This window comes from Rhinolophus hipposideros (assembly GCF_964194185.1).
Source record: "Rhinolophus hipposideros genome assembly, chromosome: 7".
Taxonomy (NCBI): Eukaryota; Metazoa; Chordata; class Mammalia; order Chiroptera; family Rhinolophidae; genus Rhinolophus; species Rhinolophus hipposideros.
In genome coordinates, this window is record NC_138053.1 from 65,841,812 (window position 1) to 65,865,593 (window position 23,782).

General features: G+C 40.6%; 1 protein-coding gene and 1 long non-coding RNA gene across 4 annotated transcripts in view; both read left to right on the forward strand.

Moving 5' to 3' along the window:
* Positions 1-2,787, forward strand: part of ANKRD55 (ankyrin repeat domain 55) — a 91,666-nt gene extending 88,879 nt beyond the window's left edge. Inside the window, exon 12 of the mRNA XM_081052868.1 lies at positions 1,123-2,787. Coding sequence (XP_080908994.1) covers positions 1,123-1,244 — 122 coding nt within the window. The 3' untranslated portion in view covers positions 1,245-2,787. The remainder of the gene's footprint in view (positions 1-1,122) is intronic.
* Positions 2,788-17,964: 15,177 nt separating this feature from the next.
* The window catches only part of LOC308500085, a 36,960-nt gene continuing 31,142 nt past the window's right edge, over positions 17,965-23,782 (forward strand). Inside the window, exons 1-3 of one of the 3 annotated variants that reach the window (XR_013993683.1) lie at positions 17,965-18,133; positions 18,394-18,493; positions 22,124-22,227. This is a non-coding gene — a long non-coding RNA (uncharacterized lncRNA). The remainder of the gene's footprint in view (positions 18,134-18,393; positions 18,494-22,123; positions 22,228-23,782) is intronic. The other 2 variants (XR_013993684.1, XR_013993685.1) reach the window with 2 other exon arrangements.

Consider the following 23,782-nt stretch of genomic DNA (forward strand, 5'->3'; position numbering starts at 1 on the left):
TTTAGTTTCCTCTCTTAGCCCATAACAGTAGTACCATGTTTCCCCGAAAATAAGACCTAACTGGAAAAGAAGCCCTAGCATAATTTTTCAGGATGACATCCCCTGAACATAAGCCCTAATGCATCTTTTGGAGCAAAAATTATATAAGACCTGGTGTTATTTTCAGGGAAACACAGTACCAACCTGATAATATTGTTGGGAGGATTAAATGAGATAAAGTATATAAAACACTTAGCAACAGTTTGCACAGAATAAATATCCAATATGTCTTTTCTGCCCCAGGCAACAGTTTGGAGGGGACCAATCAAAAGTTCTAGAACTCTAGGTAAAAACAATGAACGAAGGGGGTCGTAGTACAATCCTGTCTTTTTGCAGAAAAGGAAAAGGAGAGTCAGCATTAGAAACCAAGGTCTCTTCCTTAGCAGATCAGTTCCTCTGCCCTTACTGATTTGTGTCATGAGATTTTGGGTGGTGTGAGTTCAATCACTGAATGAAACTCAAGGCTGACTTTGTCTTTAAGCAAAACGTAGTCTAAGATGTCTAAACAAAGACATCTAATTCAGGAAAGAGTCCTTCAGCCTTAAATCCTGGTGGGACTCAGAGAAGCCAAACAGAGGGTAATTTCTTTGGCAGAGCCCAGAAGTTTTGCTTCTCACAATCAAATTTAAGGAGAGAAAGGAAGATAAAGATCTTTGTTCAACCATAGCTCTGTGGAAAAGAAATGGAAATGTACACAGTGCTTTTTCTAAAAGAAACCCGAGAACCTTTTGAGGTTTGCATAAAAGCACAGTAGAAATGTCTGTTTAGAGCCTTGTGCTGACTTGGCCATCAACAGCTACTCCACCCAAGGAAGAGAGAGCTCTGCCAGGCACGCACAGCTCGATCATGTTTTCATCAAACTTGGCCCTGACTTGTATTTGTGCATAACTGACATCCCTGACTACATGTCGTAAGCCAAGTGATATACACGTAGCTTTTTCCTGCAGTCTGGCTTTCACCCAGACAAGCTTCTTAGAAATGCCCTCACTCCTTAAGAAATAACACAGTTTTCCTACCACCATTCCTGATGAGGTTTTGAGAGAAGTAAATCTTGAAAGTCTCTCATTCTATCTTTCACCCCAGTCCTATCTGGAGAACCTCTACGAACAAACCGAGTGCTTCCTGCTATTCCAAGCCAACGAGGACACAGCATACCAGCTGAAGAGAGTGAAAACTCTGCCAATCCCACCAATGATGAAAATTAACTATGGGTCAAACTCACTGTAAAAATATAGATTATATATATTTTCAACTGTCAAAGGATGACATTACTCTAGTTTATAAGAACAGAGACTAATTTAGTAAATTGCATTCTATGAGCCATTCATAGTTTTATAACTCAAAATTCTTTATTCCAAATAAAGACATTTCCCAAATGAGCACGTAGAATCTTTGATTGTGCATATGTTGTAAGTCTGTGAGTTTCTGTACCTCTATATGCCAAAATAAAAAGTCAAAATATGTTATCAGCAGGGAAACTTAGCTATGTTTGGTTTGCTTTGTGGCATGTGTGTTGATTGTTTTCTTTTCTGAATGATTTTATATTTTAGTTTTAAAGTATGCTTTGCTGAATAAAAACCACAAAAGCACATTCCACAATGTTCTCCGCATTTATTGTAGTTCTACTTTGGACAGACAAAGAAATTAAAATTAAAGTAGTAACTTCCTTAGTCACAGTTTATGGCTTTTAAACATACAATCTTCTGCAAAATAGTTTCTACCATTGTCAGTTTCTGGCTACAGCCCAAATCACTTGACGTTTCTGTATTTTCTTCTTTTTTTTTAATTGGGGAATATTGGGGAACAGTGTGTCTCTTCTTTGTTATTTGATTATTTCCACCTATTGTCATTTTTCATGTATGTTTATTGTTCCAATAGTGAGAAGATCATGTGAGTTGGAAAGGTCTACAATCTGGCCCATCAGAATAAAATAGGCATTTCTCACACATTCTTCAAATACTCTACATATTTAATCATTCATTTTTCCATTTCAAAATAATGGTCTCTGTCTACTCAAGACATTCCCAAACTTAGGACTTAGCAAAGTCACAAAACTTATGACTGCTAACTGCATATCTCCTTACTAAGATATTTATGTACTGTTTTGATTGATTTAAAGTTCAAGGCTTAGCCATATAAGATCATAGTCATTCCATGTTATTTTTGAGCCTGATTGTTATTCTGTAAATATCTGAAGTATAACACTTACCATTTTATATTAGTATTATTTGTTTAGAGAGGTCAGACTGTTCCATTAACTCAATAGAAGCTCCTCTGAGGCCAAATTCAGTTCTTTGGCTTTGCACTTCTAGAAATTTGTACAGGGTCTGGTAAATAGTAGGCACTCGATCTTTTGTGTGTGTGTTTTGTTGTGTTTTTTTTTTCAGGAAAGGAGGAAGAGAAGGAAGTAGAGAGGTAGGGAGTTGGCAAGTTAGAGAGAGGTAGGAAGTGATAATGAAAGAGGTTGTTAGTGCACAATCTCATGTGGACAATGACAGTTTTCTGAGTCAGGGATTATGAAAGAGAAAGCCTATAGATCTAGATGGTGGCTGTTAGGAGGGCAAATCCTGGTGCAAACGGAAGAGCTTTCAGGACATAAATTTTGAAAGGTTTTGTATTCTGTTTTGTTTTGTTTGTATGCTGTTTTTATCTTTGAAGAATCATTGTTTGTAAGTATAATTTAGGTTGTTTAGTTGTGTCACCTAGCTACTTCTGAATCCACTGTCCACGATTGGATACCCTGTTTGTCTGAAAATAAGACCCAGCCAGACAAACAGCTCTAATGCATCTTTTGGAGCAAAAATTAATATAAGACCCAGTATTATATTATATTATATTATATTATATTATATTATATTATATTATATTATATAATTATACTAATTATATTATATTATACCTGGTCTTATACTAAAATAAGATCGGGTCTTTTATTAATTTTTGCTCCAAAAGACACATTAGAGCTGATTATCCAGCTAGGTCTTATTTTCGGGCAAACATGGTATCTGGGTCTACATTGCTTAGATTAGTCAGGATAGGCTAGCCTCTGCTTTGATAATAAACAACCCCAACATCTCATTGGCTAACACATTTTTTTTCTCATTCACAATACATGTCCCACACCAGGTGGCAGAGTTGGCTGATGTAGTTTCTACCTCAACATGTACGTCCTTGTTGAAAGACACTGGCATGTCACCTGCCAAGTAGATAGCTAAGAAGTCAAAGCAATTTAAAAGAAAAGAAAACACCTGTATACAGCTATGGAACAAGCCACCATCCCCCAATACAGGAACTTAAGTATACATACATATAGAATCTTCTAAAGTTGGGCCTTTTCATCCAAGTTGATTTATGAATCTTTTGTTAGCTATGAAGAAGTAATATACTACCTACTATGACCTCTTTAATACAGCAGTTGTCCTCTTGCCACTAGGTAAAATTGCTTGTTTGGGATAACTTCATTCTCAGCCAATATCTTACCAAATGAGATATTTAGTATTCATCAATTTATGCCCAACTTAATTTTTTTTCCTTCTAAAATGATTTTTCCTTGTTTTACCACTTATATTTCCTTTCATCACTAAGGGCATTTTATTTACACCCATAAAAATCATAACTTTCATTTGGATCATTACATCAACATATATCCCCAAGTACAGATAAGGAAACCAAGGCAGAGAGAGAGGTTAAGTAATTTGCCCAAAGTCACACAACTAATAAATGGCAGAGCAAGCCTTAGCAGTGAAGTCTCTCTAGTCCCATAGTCCACATACATAATTCCCAAATCACCATTTTCCTGTTCCAGAAATTTCAAAAGTGTGGTATATCTGTGGCAACACCTCTTTTTTCACTTTATTTATTCAGCCTATACACTATACAGGCAAAGTGGAGCTACTGTTAATACTTGTGGAAAGAGCCCACCGACCCAGTAAGCTATCCTAAACCAGTTAGAGTTATTCGAAGTTAGGGCTCCCGCCACCATTTTTCTTAGTTCCCTTCAGTAATCACCCAGTTTAACACAGGTATTATTTCTTCCAATAAACACTGAACTCCAGTGCTCTTATCTTCCTAGGAGTAAGCCAATATAAATAGATTTCTGTGACTCTAGCTTATTATCCCTTCTAATTCTATTAGAGCACAGATTGATACATAATGTGATTTTAGAAAACCCCTCCAAGTAGCTGATTAGAGATATAGTGCCTCCCGGAAAGACAAATCGATGGTTACATCGATTTTGCCTTTGCCCCTACTCTTTGAAATGCACTGATGCATGTCTCTAAGCAAGTGCATTCTGTCATTTTAAAGGTGGTCTTTACAAAACAGCTCTCTAGAATAGACCATAGGCTTAAATGAGGTAATCAAGATGGAATATACTGTAGTATTTGACCTCAGCATGAAATATAACACTCAAGCCCAAAATTAAATTAATCAAGGAACATGATAGCAGCTCTCACATATAGGAGCTAGGCTCTCTTACCGCCTTCTTTTTGTCTGGGGGGAATGATGTTTCAAAATCATGAAATTCTGTCAGAACCACATATTTCCTAGACATTGACATAGAAATGTTAATATGGTTGGTGAAGACTGTCAACAAACTATATGTTTCTATCAAAACTATTGTTTTTCAAAGCAAATGCCTTCCCATTCTGACCTCTGTTTTAGTCCAACTTTGGTCTCGAAATGTCCAACTTTGGGCAGCGAAATGAGTTCCAAGACATCCCCAGAGGCCAAATGTGGGATGTCAATGAATAAATTGTATCAAAAGCTACAGAGTTTCTAGTCCGTATGTTATATGAGCACAGTTGTCACCAGAAGGACAGGTAGTTTTCACATTGATATGGGAGAAACAGGAAAGGACTTGTTAATTATTACATCCCTAGTAAAAATTTTATTAATGGTAAATGATAAATTATCTTGCAATTGCTCGTGGTCCACAAACTAGGAAACCTGAAAGCAGAAGAATGACTGCCAATTTATAGCTAAAAGGAGACTACTCAAGTTTTCTCAGGTCTGTATGACAAAGTGAAGCAAGCATTTGAATTTGAGAAAAGCGAAAAACCAAGACAATGTTCCCATGTGTCTAAGTAGCTCATTCTAAGATACCTATCCCAGTGTTGTATGAACAAGTGACTTTGAGGGAGAAAAAAAAATAGAAATACAAATTTAAAATAAATTGAAAAGGTTGAAGAAATCTCCCTTCTCTTAATTCTCCAGTTCCTGAGAGCTAGCCCATTAAATCTCCATAGTAGGGAGTTGAGCAAGTATGTCTCCTTCATAGCACCACCTCCTCTTTGCCACATGCTATCAGCACAGAAAGAAGATCCAAACTTCCATAAAACCCTTTGTGTTATTCTAGTACAAGCTAATAAAGTGAATAAGATTTTGATTCCATAGATGTGCTGGAGCCAGCTCTAACCATCTTGCAAGAGTTGACTGTTAAATACAATATTCAGAAATTTTGTGAACTGGTTGTTCAAACATGTGTAGCTTGAAAATGGCCATGGTGTAAATATTTACACCATGAAAATTGGCAAACAGTGCAAATCAGGGCTTTCTTTTGAGATCTGGTTTACCCTCATACTACTGGATATGACTTTTTTTTTTTTAATCATACAGAATTAAGAGCACTATAAATTATATATGTATGAAAGCTATCCCTTTGATAACATTGATGCTATAGAACAGGGTTCAAGACTGCCTGAAGAGTAATCATGATATGCCCAGATTTTACTGTATTAAATTACAGCATTTCGTGGAATAATTTAATCCAAGAGTAATGAAACCTATACAATATATACATGCATGACTCCCCACTACACCCAGAATAGGATTTCCCCTCAGAGTTTATCATTAACCAAGTTACATTTCAATGAGTATTCGTGGATGAACATTATTTCTCCCTGTAACCTATTAGCAGCTGGCTAAGGTAGGTAGCCTGGTCTTAATGTAGGCAGCACTCTCTGTGACTTCATGTCTGATCTTGTTACTACCCCTATGCCCTATAACACTCGGAAAAATGCATGTGTTCCCCCTTAACTTCCCTCAGAGCTAAGAAATAAACACCAACCCATGGTAAGGGGTAAAAGTCAGGAAATTGATGTGACAGTTCCTTAGGCCAGCTCTCCCAGAACCAAAGGGTTAAACAAGTGTTTTACTTATATTTGCAAGCCACATTCAATTTACAATAGATCTACTGGGCAAAGTATAGATCTTTTGTGCAGAAATAGATATATACCATGTTTCCCCAAAAATAAGACCTAGCTGGACAATCAGATCTAATGCATCTTTTGGAGCAAAAATTAATATAAAATAAGACCGGGTCATAATATAATATAATGTAATATAATATAATATAATATAATATAATATAATGTAATATCGGATCTTATATTAATTTTTGCTCCGAAAGATTCATTAGAGCTGATTGTCGGCTAGGTCTTATTTTCAGGGAAACATGGTATGGGTTTGAATTACTCCATTAGTTGCATAACCAGTCACTATTTGTTGCTGAGAATTGTTAGTTTAAATCATGTGACCCGAGAACTCAGTTATGACTCAGATAGGCAGGTGGGACTCTTAGGCATCCAGTTCTAATGTCAAGATCTGGAAATTATCTACTTTTCTGGCACCTGTTCTCTGTCCTTATCTTAGTTTGTTCTGGATCAGCAGCATATGATGCTTATTCATTCATTCATTCATATTCATTCATTCTTTCAACACTTATTGATTGCTTGCATTCTGGTAATCGTCATAGGGAAAAGAACATATATAGTATAAAGGAAATTTATATGAGGTTAAGTGATAAAGATTTTCCGATGTTTATTAGACAAAACAAAGTCATTATTTAAACTGTGTACTCTCTATTTTGGTTCTTGACTTTTTGTAATTTGAAGCCAAAAAGTTATTTCTTAATAAAACCAAATATTGAGTATCAAAATAGTTTCTCTACAATTATTCTTCCACTCTAAGTTATAGAGTCTCAGAGCCTAAAAAGAAAAGAAAATAACTCTAGACAGGAACAAATCTGAATAAAAATTGAAGTGATAATCCAGAGTGTTAATATTGCACCTCTTCAAGATTCTGAAATGTAAAGCCAGTCTTTTTGTAGCTGAGAGAGATACAAGGTCAGAATATGAAGAAATCTGGATATATAAAGTGGTAACCTTACCAGTTAGGCAAAAACGAAATCATAACATTTGACAAAGCAGCCCCAGTCTCAAAAGTGTTCACATCACTGACTATTTCTTTCTCAAAATGATACTTCATGCTAATTTGACCTCATTTCTTCAGTAGATCTATTTGGGAAAGGAGAGCCAACTGCTTACACTCTGAGAAGTGGGAAAGAGAATGGGAAGGACATTGAAGCCTATCCTTTCATTTGTCAGTCCCATGCCCAGTCAGGGCCATTCTCAGCCCAACCCAGGAGAGCAATTAGAATTTCTTAGGGTGGAGGGACAGGAGGAGTACTTTCCAGCTCTTTCCCTTTATGGTAATTACCCCAGCAGAAAGTAGAGAAGCATTTACTCCTGAGGCACCGCGTTTTAATGGATTACTCATTACTTTCTCTCTCTACCCAAAACTTAACACAACTGCTCACAAGAAGCAAAACAAGCCAATTTCCATGTTCCCATTTCTTTTAACCACTTACCCGTCCTGTGGGTGTGCTCATGAACTCTGGAAGAGGGAGAAGAAAGGAAAGAGTCCTGGAAGACCTGTCAACTTCCAAAGCAATTCCCTGATGATCTGGAATTGGCCACATTCAGCACAGACCCAACTGTGCACACAGACATTGAGCATAAGGTAATAATAATAATCAGTCTCTCGCTGTTTTCGCTGTACTGCTTGTTCTTATGAGAAAAGGAGCTTAGAACAAAACGTAAATATGCTTCTCAAGTATCCTTTATCTTCAACAATTGAAGGTTTACTTTACAAACCATTTTAAAATTAGGATGAATTTAACAGAATGAAATGCTTTGCTCTGATTTTTTTGTTATTGTTGTTACTTTCAAATTTCACTGATGTGTGAGTAATTGCCTCTTTTCAATTAAATTGATTCTGGTGAATGTGTCCCCTTGACAATTTTTAAGAAAAAATGAATAATGTGATGAAGAAGAATGGCCATATAAATCCTAAGACACATGTTTTTATAAAATACGCTAGCCCTTCCAACATTGCTAGTGTCCCTTTTGATGCAAAGAAAAATACTTGTTAATGACTGTATTCTAATCTAAAATTTCATAAGTAAGTAGTGGTGGTGAATATCATAAGAAAAAACTAAGTACTATAATGTTTAATAAATGTTCCCTTGTTCTTATTTACCAGTTCCCTTCTGCTGCTAACTCTCCCTTCTCCAGAAAAGGATCAATTATTTAAGCAAAAGAGTTGTAAACACCCATTATGTGTACAGGTGAGGGAACTACAGTTATGAATAAAACAAGATGCCTACTCTCATGAAACTCATTAAGAGGAGGCCATCCAAAATTCTCCATGTTGCATTTACACAGGTAACGCAATTACAAACACTTAATTATCTCAGAGTTTCTTCTCTGATTTTGTACTATCAGTATCCCAGAAACTATAAAATCTGGATCCCAATTACTGGTGTTACTGCTGCTAATAGTCCTGATTCCTCTGGGTTTTATGTCCTGTGAGAATTGATACAATATAAGGCAGAAAAAGGAGAAAACCAGAGGCGACCACTCCACTTAATTTGGAGAAATTCTTTAAAATGGGCAATAATGACAAGGTTTCATTAAGAGGAAGTTTTCAAGAGGCATTTGTTGGTGGGGAGGGAACCAGAGGCCACAGGGTGGGGCATACACAAAGGAGACTTACAGGCAGAGCATGCGTGATGGGGAATTAAAAATCAAGAACAGAAACAGCCATCCAAAATTACAGCCACGAAGACAACAGGAAAGAAAAGAAGCAGATGGAAGTCAGTGGAGGACCTCAAACAGTAGAAAATAACATTTTTAGTTGAAGTCATAAATAAGAGGAAGGAGAAACAATAACAGCTAATGTTTTCTTGCATTCTCTGCTGACCTGGGCTAAGTACTTCCCAACCAATATAAACAGTTAATATTCCTCAGGTGTTTACTGTATGCGGCTACTGTTCTACGTTCAAAACTTACAGGCCTCATCTTGTGAGGGTTAAACAACAATCCTACAAGGTAAGTACCATTGTTATGCCTGTTTTATAAGGAAAAAGGTCACACAGCTACTAGTGGCTGCACCAGGATTCCAGCCCAGACAGTCGAACCTATGTTTTCTATGTTTGTAATCTGTGGAAAAACAAAATTCAATCGAGTAAATTTGAATATCTAATTCTAATTGGCTTAATTAAGCAATTGATTCATCAGTTGGGCAGCATCCCATCCAGGAAGCAGAAGGGCAGTCCCAGGGGTTGTATAAAATGGAAGGTTTTTATAGGAAGAAGGGTAGGGCAGGGGAGTTATTAACAAAAGAAAAGAAAGGATTAGTTTGGGGCTAGGACATCTTTTGTGGGGTAGAAGAGGGAAGGGTTTTTATCATGCAGATTGTCTCTTTCTAGGGGGTGGGGACAGAGAGGGCCCATATGACAGATTACCTCATCGGTGTTAACCAGACTAGTTGACTAAGATTATGATTCTGAGAGAAGTTGAAACAGCAATTAGGAATTAAATCTAGCTTTGGTATTGTGGCCACATACTAAACCTGACAGGCTCAGGGGAGGCCTGCATGGCAGACCTTACAAACTCAGAGACCACAAGTAACCATATAGGATGGTCTGAATGTAAAAATTCCTAACTAAAAAGCAGGTCACAGCGGTAATCTCATCCTAGGCCTGTATCTTCCTTGGCAAAGGTCAGTCTTTACCTAATGTGAGCCTATCGTCTTTTTACATCTAAGATAACATACCTTTGAAATGTCAGCATCATCTCCTTTTCAGACCCCTGTGTGTACACTCACTGCCTCAGAGCACAAGACCACGGAACCCCTCATTGTTATTTTGTTCTCCAATACCATCTCTATGTGCTGTAGATGTTAATTATTATCTGTCATATTGCTACTCACCAATATAAAAGAAGTATGTATCTCTCTGTTTCACTTTTTAGCAAATCCCAGAGATTTCCCTACTATGCTTTCTCCTGCACCCCCCCTTAATCTACCAGCAATGTATTTCATGTAACCCTTCTTATGTCTCCTCCTATGATTCTAATGTATAAAAATAAGTTGCAAAACTGCCATTCTCTGGAGCATTTTCTCAATCTGTTGAGATTTTGTTTCATGGTAGTTGTCAGTTTGGCTCAAATAAACTCATAAAAATTCTCTACAGGTCCAGACATTTCTTACATCAACAATATCATGGGCTTTAGCCCAAGTGACACCATTTTGGGCCTGTGGTTTTGCCTAGCAAGTCCCTGCATATACTGCTTCCCCCCAGAGTGATCAACCTGCTGCACTCACAGGTTGCTCACAACCTGCTGCTGTACCTGGTCTCCTGTGGTAAAACTACATTTCCCAGCCCCTCCCAGTGGGGTGAGGCATGGGCTGATTCTGAATGGGAGTGTGATGTGACCAACCTCCTAAAACTTTCACAGGGTCATTCATGCTCTCTCTATTCTCTCATCAGGAGTGACATGCACAGGACCCAGAAGAGAACTCTGAGGCCCTAGAAGATAATGGAACTGCTAGATGGAAGTAGTCAGAGTCCGATTACCAAAGACCCAATTGGTCTTTAATATTTTCAGGAAATAACCTTTCTAGTGTTACATCACTGAGATTTAGGAGTTGTTTATTACAGTGGTAGATTTTTGCTGTTAAGACCTCTTCTTTTTTTCTGGGAAAGCTGCTTGTGGTCTGCATATATATATAAGAGAATCTGCAAAACAACAGAGTGGTTATTGGCTTTACTGTAGAGCTAACACTTCTTCAGAATTCTTGGTGACCAGCAACCTGGGCCAAGGGGAACTATATACTCTTGGAGGCCAAGGAGGATTTTTAGCCCAGAGCTGGTGCAAGTTGTGTCTCCTAATAGGGTCAACTGAAACTGTACTGTGGGTTCCCTGAGGCTGAAACAGAGATCTTTGTGTTCAGGCCTCCTTCTCCTTTAGTCTCCCAGGTCATTAAGACTCTGGACTCCTAGGTTCTATCCAGGCATATCACCCAAGGGATTTCTTTGGGAAAGTTGCACACCTCCCTCACTTCTCTCTGTTTATCTGAGTATCCAAGGCCCTGATACACTCACAGCTCCAGACAATTGGCTCTTTATTCTGATATTTAACCATTCAATCACTGCTGCTACCTCTAGACCACGGGGGGCCTAAGAAGAGAAGGGGAGTGAGATTGAGATCTTGGGTGCTCTACCAACCATGGAATGCTTGCCAAGCTGCAAAAAGAAGATATCCCTCTTTTCCCACCTCCCATAATATACATGATGAGTGGTTCCTGAGAGAGCAGGGAGAGGCAATTTGGTAATTTAAATGGAGAACTCAGAAGGAAATGAGGCGATGAATGGAATGTGGTTATTGCCTACTCCTCTGTTTTCCTGTCTAAAAGTCTTTGAAAGATCCTTTTGGATTTGCCTTTGCCTTTGGGGTGGGGAGAAAAGCTCAGGGATGTAGAGCCAAGGTTCTGTGGAAAGACCGACATCTTGGAAGCCTGCAAGCCTAAATCTCTGGACAGGATAAGACCCAAACATTCTCTGAAGGTGAACAGAAATGATTCTGTCTAAAACAAGGGCAATATTTGGACTCTCTGTCCAAAAGTTTGGCTCTTGGTCAAGTTCTACAGTTATTTAGGCTGGTGATCCCCAGTCTAATTTTTTAAAAAAAGCAATCATCTTTGTGTCCTATAGAAGGAATGAGCCAACTGGTTTCCTGAGTACCTTGCCAACACCAGAGGTTACTTCACGTGGTTTTAAGATAGTCTAACGCATATCCATAAGAGAAAAGTGATTTATTTAAATATTCTCTATAAGTACCTGTCAATACCATAAAATCATAGAACTTTGGAATTGGAAGAGATCTTAATGAAACTTAATTTTCCTGTGAATTGTATGTTGGATGGATTAGAACATCTTTAAATCTCCTTCCAACTGTAAATGTCTATGATTATATATATATATATATATATATATGTATATATGTTATGTATTATGTATATATGATATGTACATACACATAAAAAGAAGCCATAAAATATCAAGATGAATAATTTGTTTGAAACACTCCAAAATGTACACGCGATCAATGTCTATGATTATATATATATATATATGTATATATGTTATGTATTATGTATATATGATATGTACATACACATAAAAAGAAGCCATAAAATATCAAGATGAATAATTTGTATGAAACACTCCAAAATGTACACGCGATCCATTTTTTGAAGAAGTAAGTCTCAGCAGAATGTGAACATGGAAACAATGTTAATGTTGTCTGCCTCTCCCATAGTAAACAGACCATTTTCCCAGGCACTAGATAAACTCAGGCAGGTCCCAGAACTTTTCCAGGCCCAAGTACAGACTGTCATTTTAAAAGTTCAGAACAGTTTAACATCAAAACTTCAACCTGATTCTCATCTAAACTTCCAGCTCAGTCTGGCTTCAGACTTAGAAGCCTGCAGTGGAGAACTGGGTGTCGGTGGCTTTTTTCCTCCTTTATCCACCTTTTTCCAACTCCCTAGCAAATGTTTTAGACCCCTCCAGGTCAGACCCATGGCGAGAAGGGAGGAGGGAGCAAAGATGCAGTCTTTCAAGGCTGATAGAGTTGTGCTCAGGACTCTGCCTTCGGGTGCTAGCTGTGGTATAGCTGCCTCTTTCTCGAATGGGACTTCTTAAAGTTTATCTCACTCTCTATGTCCCTTGCTAGGAACAACTCTCCTCTGGCCAGCAGCTTATGTCTCCCCACTAGTCCTGAGATTCTGACTGCCCTCCTTTCACTGGGATCCCTTCTCTACTCTAGGAAGTTCTCTTGGGCAAGATCCATTTGTCTTAGTCCATTTGGGTTGCTATAACAAAATACCACAGGCTAAGTAACTCATAAAAACCAGAAATTTATTTCCTACAGTTCTGGCGTCTAGAAGTCTGAGATCAGGGTACCAGCACAGTTGGGTGAGGGTTCTCTATTGGATTGCAGACTGCAGACCTCTCACTGTGTGCTCACATGGTGGAAGGAGCTAGGCAGTTCTGTGGGATTGCGTGTAAGAGCAGTAGTCCTATTGATGAGGGTTTCACTCTCCTGACCTAATCACTAGTCGCCTCCCAAAGGTCCTCCCTACTAATACTATCGCATTTGATTAGTTCTTAGGGGTGGAGCCTTCATGAATGGGATTTGTGGCCTTCTAAAAGAAACTCTAGAGAGCTCCCTTGCTCCATCTACCATGTAAGGACAAAGGGAGAACACAGCTATCTGTGATCCAGAAAGCAGGCCCTCGCCAGACACCAAAACGGCCAGCACTTTGATCTTGAACTTCCCAGCCTTCAGAACTCTGAGAAATAAATTTCTCCTGTTATAAACCATCCACTGGATGGCACTTGTTATAGGAGTGTGAATGGACTAGGACAACACCTTTTCTTCCCAGTCCGAATGGTGGTTTGAGGAAACATTAAATGGTACAATATGGTCTCTATGAAGATGAAATGGAACAACTTAATCCAGGGATGCCTGGCTATTCCTGTTAGGTCTTTACAAATTGATCTATGACACATGTGGATGACGACTTGAGATGGCAACTACACAAGTCAGATATGTAAGATACATAATTATTCACAAACTCTGCCAGACATGCTCAAAATCTCAGGCCTGGAAACATCTGTTTGTTCCAGAAAGCCATCAAAAAGGCTACTCACTCATCAATAATGACCTCAGCGTGCCTCACAAGGACCTCCTTTTTCCAAGTACATATTAGCGATTGCATTCCTACAAGCAAACCAAAAGATAGCTTATTAGTTTATTAGTCACTTAATTATGACAGATGGGAAACATGTGGTCCAGCTCAACAAGTTTACAACTATTCCCTAAACAAGTACATTTTTAAGCGATGATAATTTGGCAAGAACACTTCCAGGCATCTAACGAATGGCTACATGCATGTGGTCAAAATATATCATGGAAAACCAGGAAGTCTGTCACGCTGTGGTCAGTGTTGCTTAAAGTCAATGATTAGTCCTTGGGGCTGTTTATACACCATCTCTACAAGAATGATCTCAGTTTAAATGACTACTAAAATAAAAATGAAAGTGACTATTTAAATATCATTTAAGTGGACGAAATAAGGAAGTGGTTTGGCTTCTTTCCCTCCCCCTGGAAAATAGCATGTCACACAGTAAGTGCTCAAAGAGTATTATTCTTGGTGAAAGGAGCATTAGGACAATAATTTTAGTTTCTCAGGACAGGCCATCTCGCTGAACCGCTCTTGCCCACAAGCATTAACTGGAATCGCAGTCGTTTATTCAAAAACCATTTGTCCTGGCACTGTGCAAGGTGTTGGGAATGGTACAGTCACCCCGACATGGTCCTGTCCACAGGTGCTTATCAGTGTTAGGGAAACAGGAGATGGAAACCGAAAATAGAGGCTGGGAAGACTTCTGGTGGAAGTACTCTATGGGCTCTGGGAGCACCTGAAAATCCGAAAATGCTTCAACGAGGGAGTCATATCTCAAACCTGGGATCTAAGAAATGAACTTGAGTTATCCAGGAAGAGGAGAGAGGAATAGTCCCAGGAACCTCACAGACAAAAGCTAGGAGATGAGAAAGCGTGTTTAGGATACTGCAAACTGTTCCCTATGATGGGGTAGAAGTACCAATGGTGAGAAAAAGGACCAGAAAGGTGAGCAAAGAGCACAAGATGAAGGTCCTTGAAAGTCATGTGGAAGAATCTGGACTTTGTCCTAAGCACAATTAGGGTGACAAAGCATAATTAAAGGGGTATAAAGTGAGGAAAGGGGGTTGCATGCGCTGATGTGAATGTGTGGAAAGAGCACTGGCTGCAATGTGAAGAACGGAAGAAAAGGGACAAAAATGGAGTTAGGGAACTGTTGCATTAACCAGGTAAGAGATATAATAACTCCAAGTAACATAGGGGCAATGGGGGTAGAGAGAAATAAATGGATTTGAAATATTAGAGGTAAAATTGATGGGGTTTGGTGACTGACTGGACATGGGACATGTGGCACAGGAGGAGCCAAGGATGACATCAGAATTCTGACTAGGACATCCAGAAGGATGATGGTGTCATTCACTGAGAAAGGGAATACAGTCATGTGCTACATAATGACAGTTTGGTCAATGGTGGACCACATATATGAGAGTAGTCCCATAAGACTGTAATGGAGCTGAATTTCCTATAAGAAATAGAAGCCTTATGTAGTTCAGGAGAAATTTCTTTTTCTTCAGTGGGACCAGTGTCTGTGGGGTTTGGCAGTAGATTCCCTCTCACTCACAGCATCTCAACTTTGAGTGCACAGATTGTATTCCAATCTGTCAGCCACTGACTTGTTTCAGTACAGAGGAACCTGTTCCCCCAGCACTAAATATCCAGAGGGCGCTACAGCCCTCCCAGATCCAGCTGGGCGATCTTCAGAGTGCACTGCTGTAAATTCTTTGTTGAGGACCTAAGATCCTGTACAAGGACACACGTCCATAACAGCTACCTTAACAAGTATTAAGTGCCACTACCACTTTAGTGAAGGTTTTCTGTGGTGATGTGGAGCCAGCCTGTCCCTGTACTTTGGAAATATTTTCAGGTTGTAAAGATGTAAAGATTAGGTAAGTTTTATTTCTTCCATCAATTCAATGCCAGAGAGAGTCTTTTGTGACAATGGAACTAAAAACAAATTCCCAAAGTCAAAATATTGAGTCCCTCTCTAGGTTGAACAACTTCTTTTTAATGACCACAAAGTTCCTTAATCTGACCACTGCTGTAATGTGTAATAGCCAAAACCATACTGCCATGACAACCCGCTGTGTTCCTTTCTCTCTTTATCTTGATGTCTCACTGATTCTCAGGCCCCCTTTCACTTCCTCCTGACAGTCACTATTATGGGGATCTACATCTTACCCATCCAGTTTCCTTTAATATTTCCAACAGTCCAGCCCACATCCCTGTTCGTGGAGCAGCATTGACAGCTCTGATATTCTATTTCTGACCCTGTCAGAAGGAAGCAGGGGGCGGGCTTGTGGGACAGTATTTATCGTCTACAATCGTGGACAGTATTGTCCGAGGCCTTCACATTCACTCACTACTCACTCCCTGACTAACTCAGAGCAACTTTCAGTTCTGCAAACTCCATTCATGGGAAGTGCCCTATACAGGTGTATCGTTGCTGTCTTTCCTACTGTATTTCTCCTATACTCTCTGTATGTTTAGGTCGTAAGAACTTATCGTTGTGTTACCTTTGCCACAGTATTCAGCACAGTAACACACTGCAGGTTTGTATCCTAGGAGCAATAGGCTGTACCCCACAGCCTCAGTGTATAGTTGTATAGTAGGACCACCCAGATTTGTGTAAGTGCACTCGATGAGAGTCTCACAACCACAAAATCCCCTAATGACACATAGCTAAGGGTATATCCCTGTCATTAGGCAATGCATGACTGGACAGTGGGGAAATGGACTTGCAGGTGGAGATGATGGGCTCAATTTAAAATGTTCCCATTCTGAGACCACCTGTGGATGCCTGATCATGGTATTGTACACCAGAAGCTAAACATTAATGAATGCCAACTATAATTTTATATATATAATGTGATGGCTCGGTGTGAGGTCGGAGGGATAGTGGATGGCGGGAGGGGGGTTCACAGTGTGAGGGATATAAATGATGAACGTCTAAGTATTACCTTGTCTTGTACACCTGACACTAATAAATTTAAAAAATAAATAAATAAATAAATAAAATAAAATAAAATGTTCCCATTCTAAACTGCTGGTAGGATATCCATAAGGAAACGACAAGTATGCGATTGAATTTTTATAGATTCTGTGGTGAACAAATACACAGAAATGGAACCCACAAAGGATTCTAAGAAGTTGTGGTGAAAAAGATGGATACCACTAAAGCCAAGGGAAGACAGTTTCAAAAAGACAATGGTCAGCAGTATTAGGTGCGACTTAGAACTCAAATCAGAGAATGCTGAAAAGCAGCCTTAAAAGTTAGCAGCAAGGTTGTTAGTGATTTTGGCAGGAGCAGTATCAGAGGAATGCTGGGACAGAAGCCAGACTTCAAGGCAAATTTCAGAGTGGAGGCTAAGGAAGTGGTGATATTGGGTATAGACAACTCTTTCAATACACTTGACTGAAGACAAAGGGAATCAGATAAGGAAGTGGGTGGATGTTTTAAAATGTACGTTTCATTATTGTTCCCGTAATGTGAGGCCAACAGATCAGGAGACTAATGCCATTGAAAAGATAGTTTGTCACTATCTTTTTGTCACAGCTCCCAAGAGGAGGAGGCCACACCAGGCCACACAGGGCCTGGTGGGAAGCAGAGGGAAAGAGGGGCTAAAAAAGGCAGGAGACTTTATTCAATTTTCACAGGAAGGCAAAACAAGGCAGGGTAAACCGGTTTAGGATTTAGTTAAAATAATTTCAGCAGACACAGGGGCTGTCTCAAATTGTGTGGTATCTGGCCCTGGGGTGATTAAGGCAGGAAGCTAAAAGCGCCCTGTGAGAGCCCCATAAAGGAGGTGGCTGGGGTATCGTCTCTGAATTGTTTGCATATAAAAAGAACACATACTCTTAGGTGAGTTGTTTTATATCTCCAGGAATTAGCTAACCCTGGGAGGAGCAGTCCCTCTCTGGCCAACAAGACCTCAAATACCAGAGCACCAAGAATACAGAATTATGAAAATATAGTTAATACATTGGAAAAGAATGTGAAGGCAAGGGAGGGTATTATTTTTTAGGGTGGAGGAAACTTGGACTTGTTTAAAGGCTGATGAAAGGAATCAGCAGCAAGTGGGGCAGCAGGAGAGAGAAGAGACCTACAACAGAGCAGTCTATCAGACTGCAAGAGAAATAGAGAGCCTTAGAACTGACCTTGGCAATGAGCTATGTCTTCAATTATGATGGAGAGAAAAGGAGGAAAGAATGAGCATCTCTGTAGGTAAGTGTGTGGGAAAAATTTGGGGGCGTTTCTCTCTGGTAGTTTTTTATTTTCTTTTATAAAACAGAAAAAAAAAAATTCCCCAACAGAAGACTGATTAAGACTGGAATTTTTCTTCTATTTTATAAGAGAAAAAGATATATCCATAGGTAGATAGGTCAATATAGATAGCTAGGGCCAACTTCTCTTCCTGTTGTTTCACTTACAAGTAGAAAACAAGACAAAACAAAACTTATTCAATCATTCTGTTTCCTTCCCAGACACCAGCTGTATCCAGGAGGAGACACCTTAGCCAAGCTCCAGTGAGCAGGGTGGGGGACCACCACAGCCGCTGATAAATCCTGGGTGCCGTCTCAGATCGTAGGTGTGATTGTTACCTGCTTAGTGTGTCCTCAGTCACTGGAATGTTGGGGAAGGACAGAGAAGGGAGGGTTTTCTGGAGCCCAAGAGGATCTGGTAACCCTAGGGAAGGCTTATTGAAGAAGTAAGGGCTGACCTCAGAGAAGCAGCGGTTAAGGTGAAGAAAAAAAGAACCTAAAGGGAGAAGTCCAGAAAGGGCCATTGCAATCCACTCCTACACGGATACAAGCAACTGCCTAAAATCCACACTGCAGGTTATCCAGAACTTGTAGAGTCTCTTTTCCCCCTTCACTCCCTCTCCCCGTCTCCCTCTCACTTTTATGATTCTTTAGACCCGTTTCTGTATTCACTAGCTTCAATAAAGCACTAATCTGCTTCAAAATCCAAGAGATTGTTTCCTGTTATTTAGCGAGCTGGCTTCCTAATATACTCCCAGAAAGCTGAAGCTGTTTCAGACTCCCAGGCCCCACTTCCCACTGGGGCTATACACAGAAAGCGGAATGCCATCTCACACAGCTGAGACCAAAATGCTGCAGGCACCTCTGCGTGCCAGGGGATCCAGACCCCAGCCTGGAGTGTGCATTATTAGGAGGGTTCTCACTTAAAAGCAGTTTTCAAGCTTCTGGCTTTCCTTACTGTTCTTAGCAATCTGCTTTCCAAATCAACCACAAAGCAAAGCAGTGGCCAAGTTATTTGCCCAAGTGGCCAGGCCTCCCACTGGGTCTTGAGGAGAAAACAGAGAAGCCTCTTCCATTCCTTGACCTCTGCCCCCATTCTGGGGATAGAGGTTTTGGTGACAAAGAGGGGTGTCCTTGAAAGGTCACCCCACCTGCCACCAGCATCCCTGTGGGGACAAAGCCCCAAAAAGCAGTTTCCAGGCTCTCAGCCTCACATAGAAAGGTGCTGGCTCGGGTAGTAAATGGCCATCAACTGTGATCAGATGGCCAGCAGCTGTGGCTAGTTGGCCGTCAGCTGTAACCCGTAAGCCATTGGCCACTAATATAACTGCTGTGGCTACGCTAGCAGAGGAGAGAATGGGGGCTAGCAAGAAGATGGTGGCTGGCAAGAGCAGATTGCAGAGAGGCAGATGCCGCCTGTGAGAATATATTGGTTTGACTCCCCTATCTATGGCTCGGTAGGTGTTCCTTTTTGGCCTCACCATGTCCTGCGTTCTTGGGCGGGGAGTGGGAGCTGGGACCCTGCACGACAAATGGCGCAGCGAGCAAGGTCCCCTGCGTGACAATCCCTCTCCCCAACTCTCTCTCTCTCTCTCTCTCTCTCTCTCTCCCTCTCTCTCTCTCTCTCTCTCTCTCTCTCTCTCTCTCTCTCCATTTATCTCCGTAAGCTGTTGCAAAAAAAAGAGGCTCAGAGATGCTTTAGTAAAACCTCTGGAGAAAAAGTTTTCATAAACTTCCACAGTGACTATTCCAAAACCAAATAACATCCTGATTTTGCCAGCCAGTGAAATGAAAGTAGGGAAGGGGGGCAACTGGAGAGGGGTGTGGAGGAGAGCATCAAGGCAAAAATGAAAAATAAAACAATTATTAAGAGGAAGAGCCAGAAAATGAAAACGTTCCAGCTGACCCCTCATATTGAGAATTTTGTGTAAAAGTATGAAGTCCTCTGTTTTCTCCCTTTCATTACCGATCAAGCATTTTACCATGCTCAGGAAGAATAAAATGGGACTTACTCCACCACTAGAAATGTAGCTGTTGGAAAGTTTTTTTCTTCATTAAAAAAATAACTACAAGTAGAAATCCAATGAGCCAAGGTCAACAGTTAGATTTTCATATCAGGCTGCAGGAAACTGTCCCTCGGGGTTCTTAGCCGCCTGCACCCCTTTGCCATGACTTCACTCCTCCACTCCTCTCTCGGCTTAAAGAGGAATTTACACTTTTAAGAATCCTCCCTGTGACTGGAATTTTCATATTCTCCCCTTGGCCCAGGGCCTCTGATCTAAACACACAGCTGTTCCAAAACTCCCTACCAACTCCACTTTCTCCCAGCCTGAGCCGCCCACTCTTCCCCCTCCCTCTGAAGTGAAAAGTAGTTGCTGCTCTTGCTGACTGATTTGCTGCAGCAGCTCGCCAAGTCCAAGACGATTTCCTATTGACCTTATGGCAGAGACTATTGACCAAATCCCTCACATTTCTCAGTGAAATCAATGGAAACGTCTTTTTTCTTTCTCTCTTTCTTTTTTTTTCCAGCAGGAGCAGCCAATGTGAATGATTTTCTGTCCCGAGATAGGCCATCAGTCTGGGGCAAGAGGGTGGGTGGGGGTGGTGCTGCTGGACCTTGCATCACTTAGAAAACAAGTTGTTTTTCTGGGATGAATTTAAGAGGTTTATTGAGTTCATGGAAGTTAGGAGGAGAGAGTTTTAACTTCATTCCAAAATGGTGACTGCTGGCTGCTGTTGCTCATAACACAGACTCAAGGGCTCCAAGGTCAATGACTCCCTTTCTAGCCTGTTTTATGGGCACTGGGCCTTCGGGTAGCTGTTACTGGTGGCTGTAGGGAGAGCTATGCAGGTTCCCGCTGTTATTGCAGGCTCACAGCAGCTGACGGTAAAAAGACAGGAAAGGGACATCGAAGCCTAGGTGAGAGCACAAGGTAAGTAGGTCTTGAATGTTAATGCCTGAGGGTTGTGCTTGGCTGAGTGTCAAAGCAGTGGCTAGAGGTGGAGGGTCCCTGATGTGGAGAAAACTCCCACAGTGGTGGCTGTGATTCTTCCTTAGAATCAACACTTCAGAAGTTTGGTGACGTTAAAGAACACCATGAAAGGGGAACTTTGAATAGAATTGGCCAGATTTCTCCAACATGTCAATAACCTTTGAAAGGGGGAAGGGACTCTTCTAAGTCAGTCAGGGAACAATCAATATGTGGTCCCCGAGTGGATTCGAGTTTGAATAAACCAGTTGTAAAAAACCTTCTGGGGACAATGGTGATATTTGGGAACTATTATTAATTTCATTAGGTATGATAATATGACCGTGGGTGTGATAATGGTATTATGGTATGTGGTGTTATGGTTTGTGGGGACAGTCCCAGGGAGCAGTTTCCAGGCTATCAGCCTCATGTGGAAAGGTGCTGGCTCGGGTAGTAGATGGCCATCAGCTGTGACTAGTTGGCCATCAGCTGTCACCGGTCAGCCATTAGCCACTAATATAACTGCCGTGGCTATGTTAGGGTGTTGGTTGGTTGGCAGAGAAGCAGATGGTGGATTGCACATCATGTGGCTCCTGCTTCCTGTGTCTCCACCCCAGTTGCCAGCGAGAATATAGGGGTATGAATCCCCTATCTATGGCTCCATGGGTGTTCCTTTTTGGCCTCATCATATCCTGCATTCTTGTGCGGGGAGCGAGAGCTGAGTCCCTGCATTACATGGTTCTAGCAGAAAACGTCATTATTATAGACATGCATACATGAGTATTTAGGGGTGAAATTCTATTCTATCTTATATTAAATATAGTGTACATGGACAAAAAGAACAGGTGACAAATATGGCAAGGTGTAAGCAATTGCTAAAGATAGAGAAACCTGCGTAAATGAGGGCTCATAATGTACTATTCCAGTTTTCTGTTTACAGGCATACCTCATTTTATTGCACTTCACTTTATTGTGCTTCACAGATGTTGCATGTTTTACAAATTGAAGGCAAGACCCTCCACTAGCAAAATGATTACTGAGATACTTTATTGCAGTGGTCTGGAACTGAAACCACAGTATCGCTGAGGTATGCATGTATATGAAATGTATTATTTAAAAAATCTAAGAAGGTGGAAAGAGAAAACTCCCCATACAGGTCAGTTTTCTCCCACAACATTGTTTGTAGTGCCTATGGGTGAGATGAATAAAACGCAGTTACTGAGGTAACAGTTCATTGGCAGACAAGTATGCAGATTGTGTCCCAAACAGAGCAATGTATCAGGTGCCATGGGAGCAAGGAAGGAGTGTGAACCTAAGGGGGTGGGAATTGGGGGCTAGTATTGGGAGTTGGGGTGAAGAGCCTTCCAGAAGGAAATGATACCTGGGCTGACACTTGATAAATAGAAAGCTTATTGGGCAGAGAATTTACAGGATTGGCCTTTCTCCTCCAGCAAGGAAGCACTCTCAGATTTGGAGGATAGGGTTGAAAAAGTGGATGGAAATGGGGAGTACTGGGAAGGGGGTTGTCAGAGAAGATGGCTTTTTAAGCCCATTCGTGGCAATCTAGCTTAATAGGCCCTGAGAGGGGGAAAGCATATTTACCTGAGGGTCTCGGGGTGGGGGATGGGGGAGTCACAGGCCAAGGAAACCATTTTTCAGAAAAGCAAAAAAATGGATCACCAAGCCAAAGAGAGCTTTAAAGAGATGAACAGGCAGCCCCAAAGTTGTAGGCAGGCGTTGGAAGCCTTCCCCAGCAAAGCCTCATCACCCATCGTGGTATCCTGCTTCCCACCTGGAGGCCCTGTGTTTGAGCTCCAGTTGTCTGTTCTGCTTTCAGACAGGGCTCCAAAATAAAGCTCTACTCCTGCTTGGGATTCCAGGGTTCAAACACTCTCAGTTAACTTAATCCTTATTAAGTTTAACTAACCTACTCCTAGTTGTACACTGACCTAAACGAGAGGCAGACATGAGCAATAAGTAATTGGGGCGACTCCAGAATCAACAAGCTAAATATGTCCTTGCAGGTCCAGGCAGTGGTCCCCACAGCCCAGCAAAAGGACCTGTGATGTCGTTGATGATCTAGCAGCCTATTGTTTCCAAAAGGAGTAGAAGTCAGCCTTCTGGAGAGCATCCAATGTGTTTGGTTAAAGGAAATAAGAGGTCATAAATTATTCAGAAGACCTTTTTCACAAGAGCGTTAGGGCTGTTGGAATACTATCACAGAGTGTGAGGTTTGGGAAGAAATTTGGAGAACTACTAACACAATCTTCCACTCAGCAGGAGTCCCTTTTACTTTCAAGCTGGTGACCCACTCGTGTGTTGCCTCTGTCTTTCTCTTAAACAGAGGCCACACCTGTGATTAGGGGTGTGCAAGTTGAGACTGTTTCTGGAGAGAAAATAAACAAAACAACTTCATTTCATACAGCGATCTTTTTTCACTGTGGAAAGTAGTTTTCAAGTTTATTTGTCTGATGTTAGAATGTAAACCAAAAGGATCTGAAGTATTTCTGGTTAGGGACCATTCTTTATCCTTAGGTACCTTGTAATTAATTCTTAGATTGGGGTTAGGCTCCAAAAGTAAAAACTGTTTATGCTTGAGTTAAAATACCTTTAATTTCCTTTAAAGTAAGATACTTAGTCAA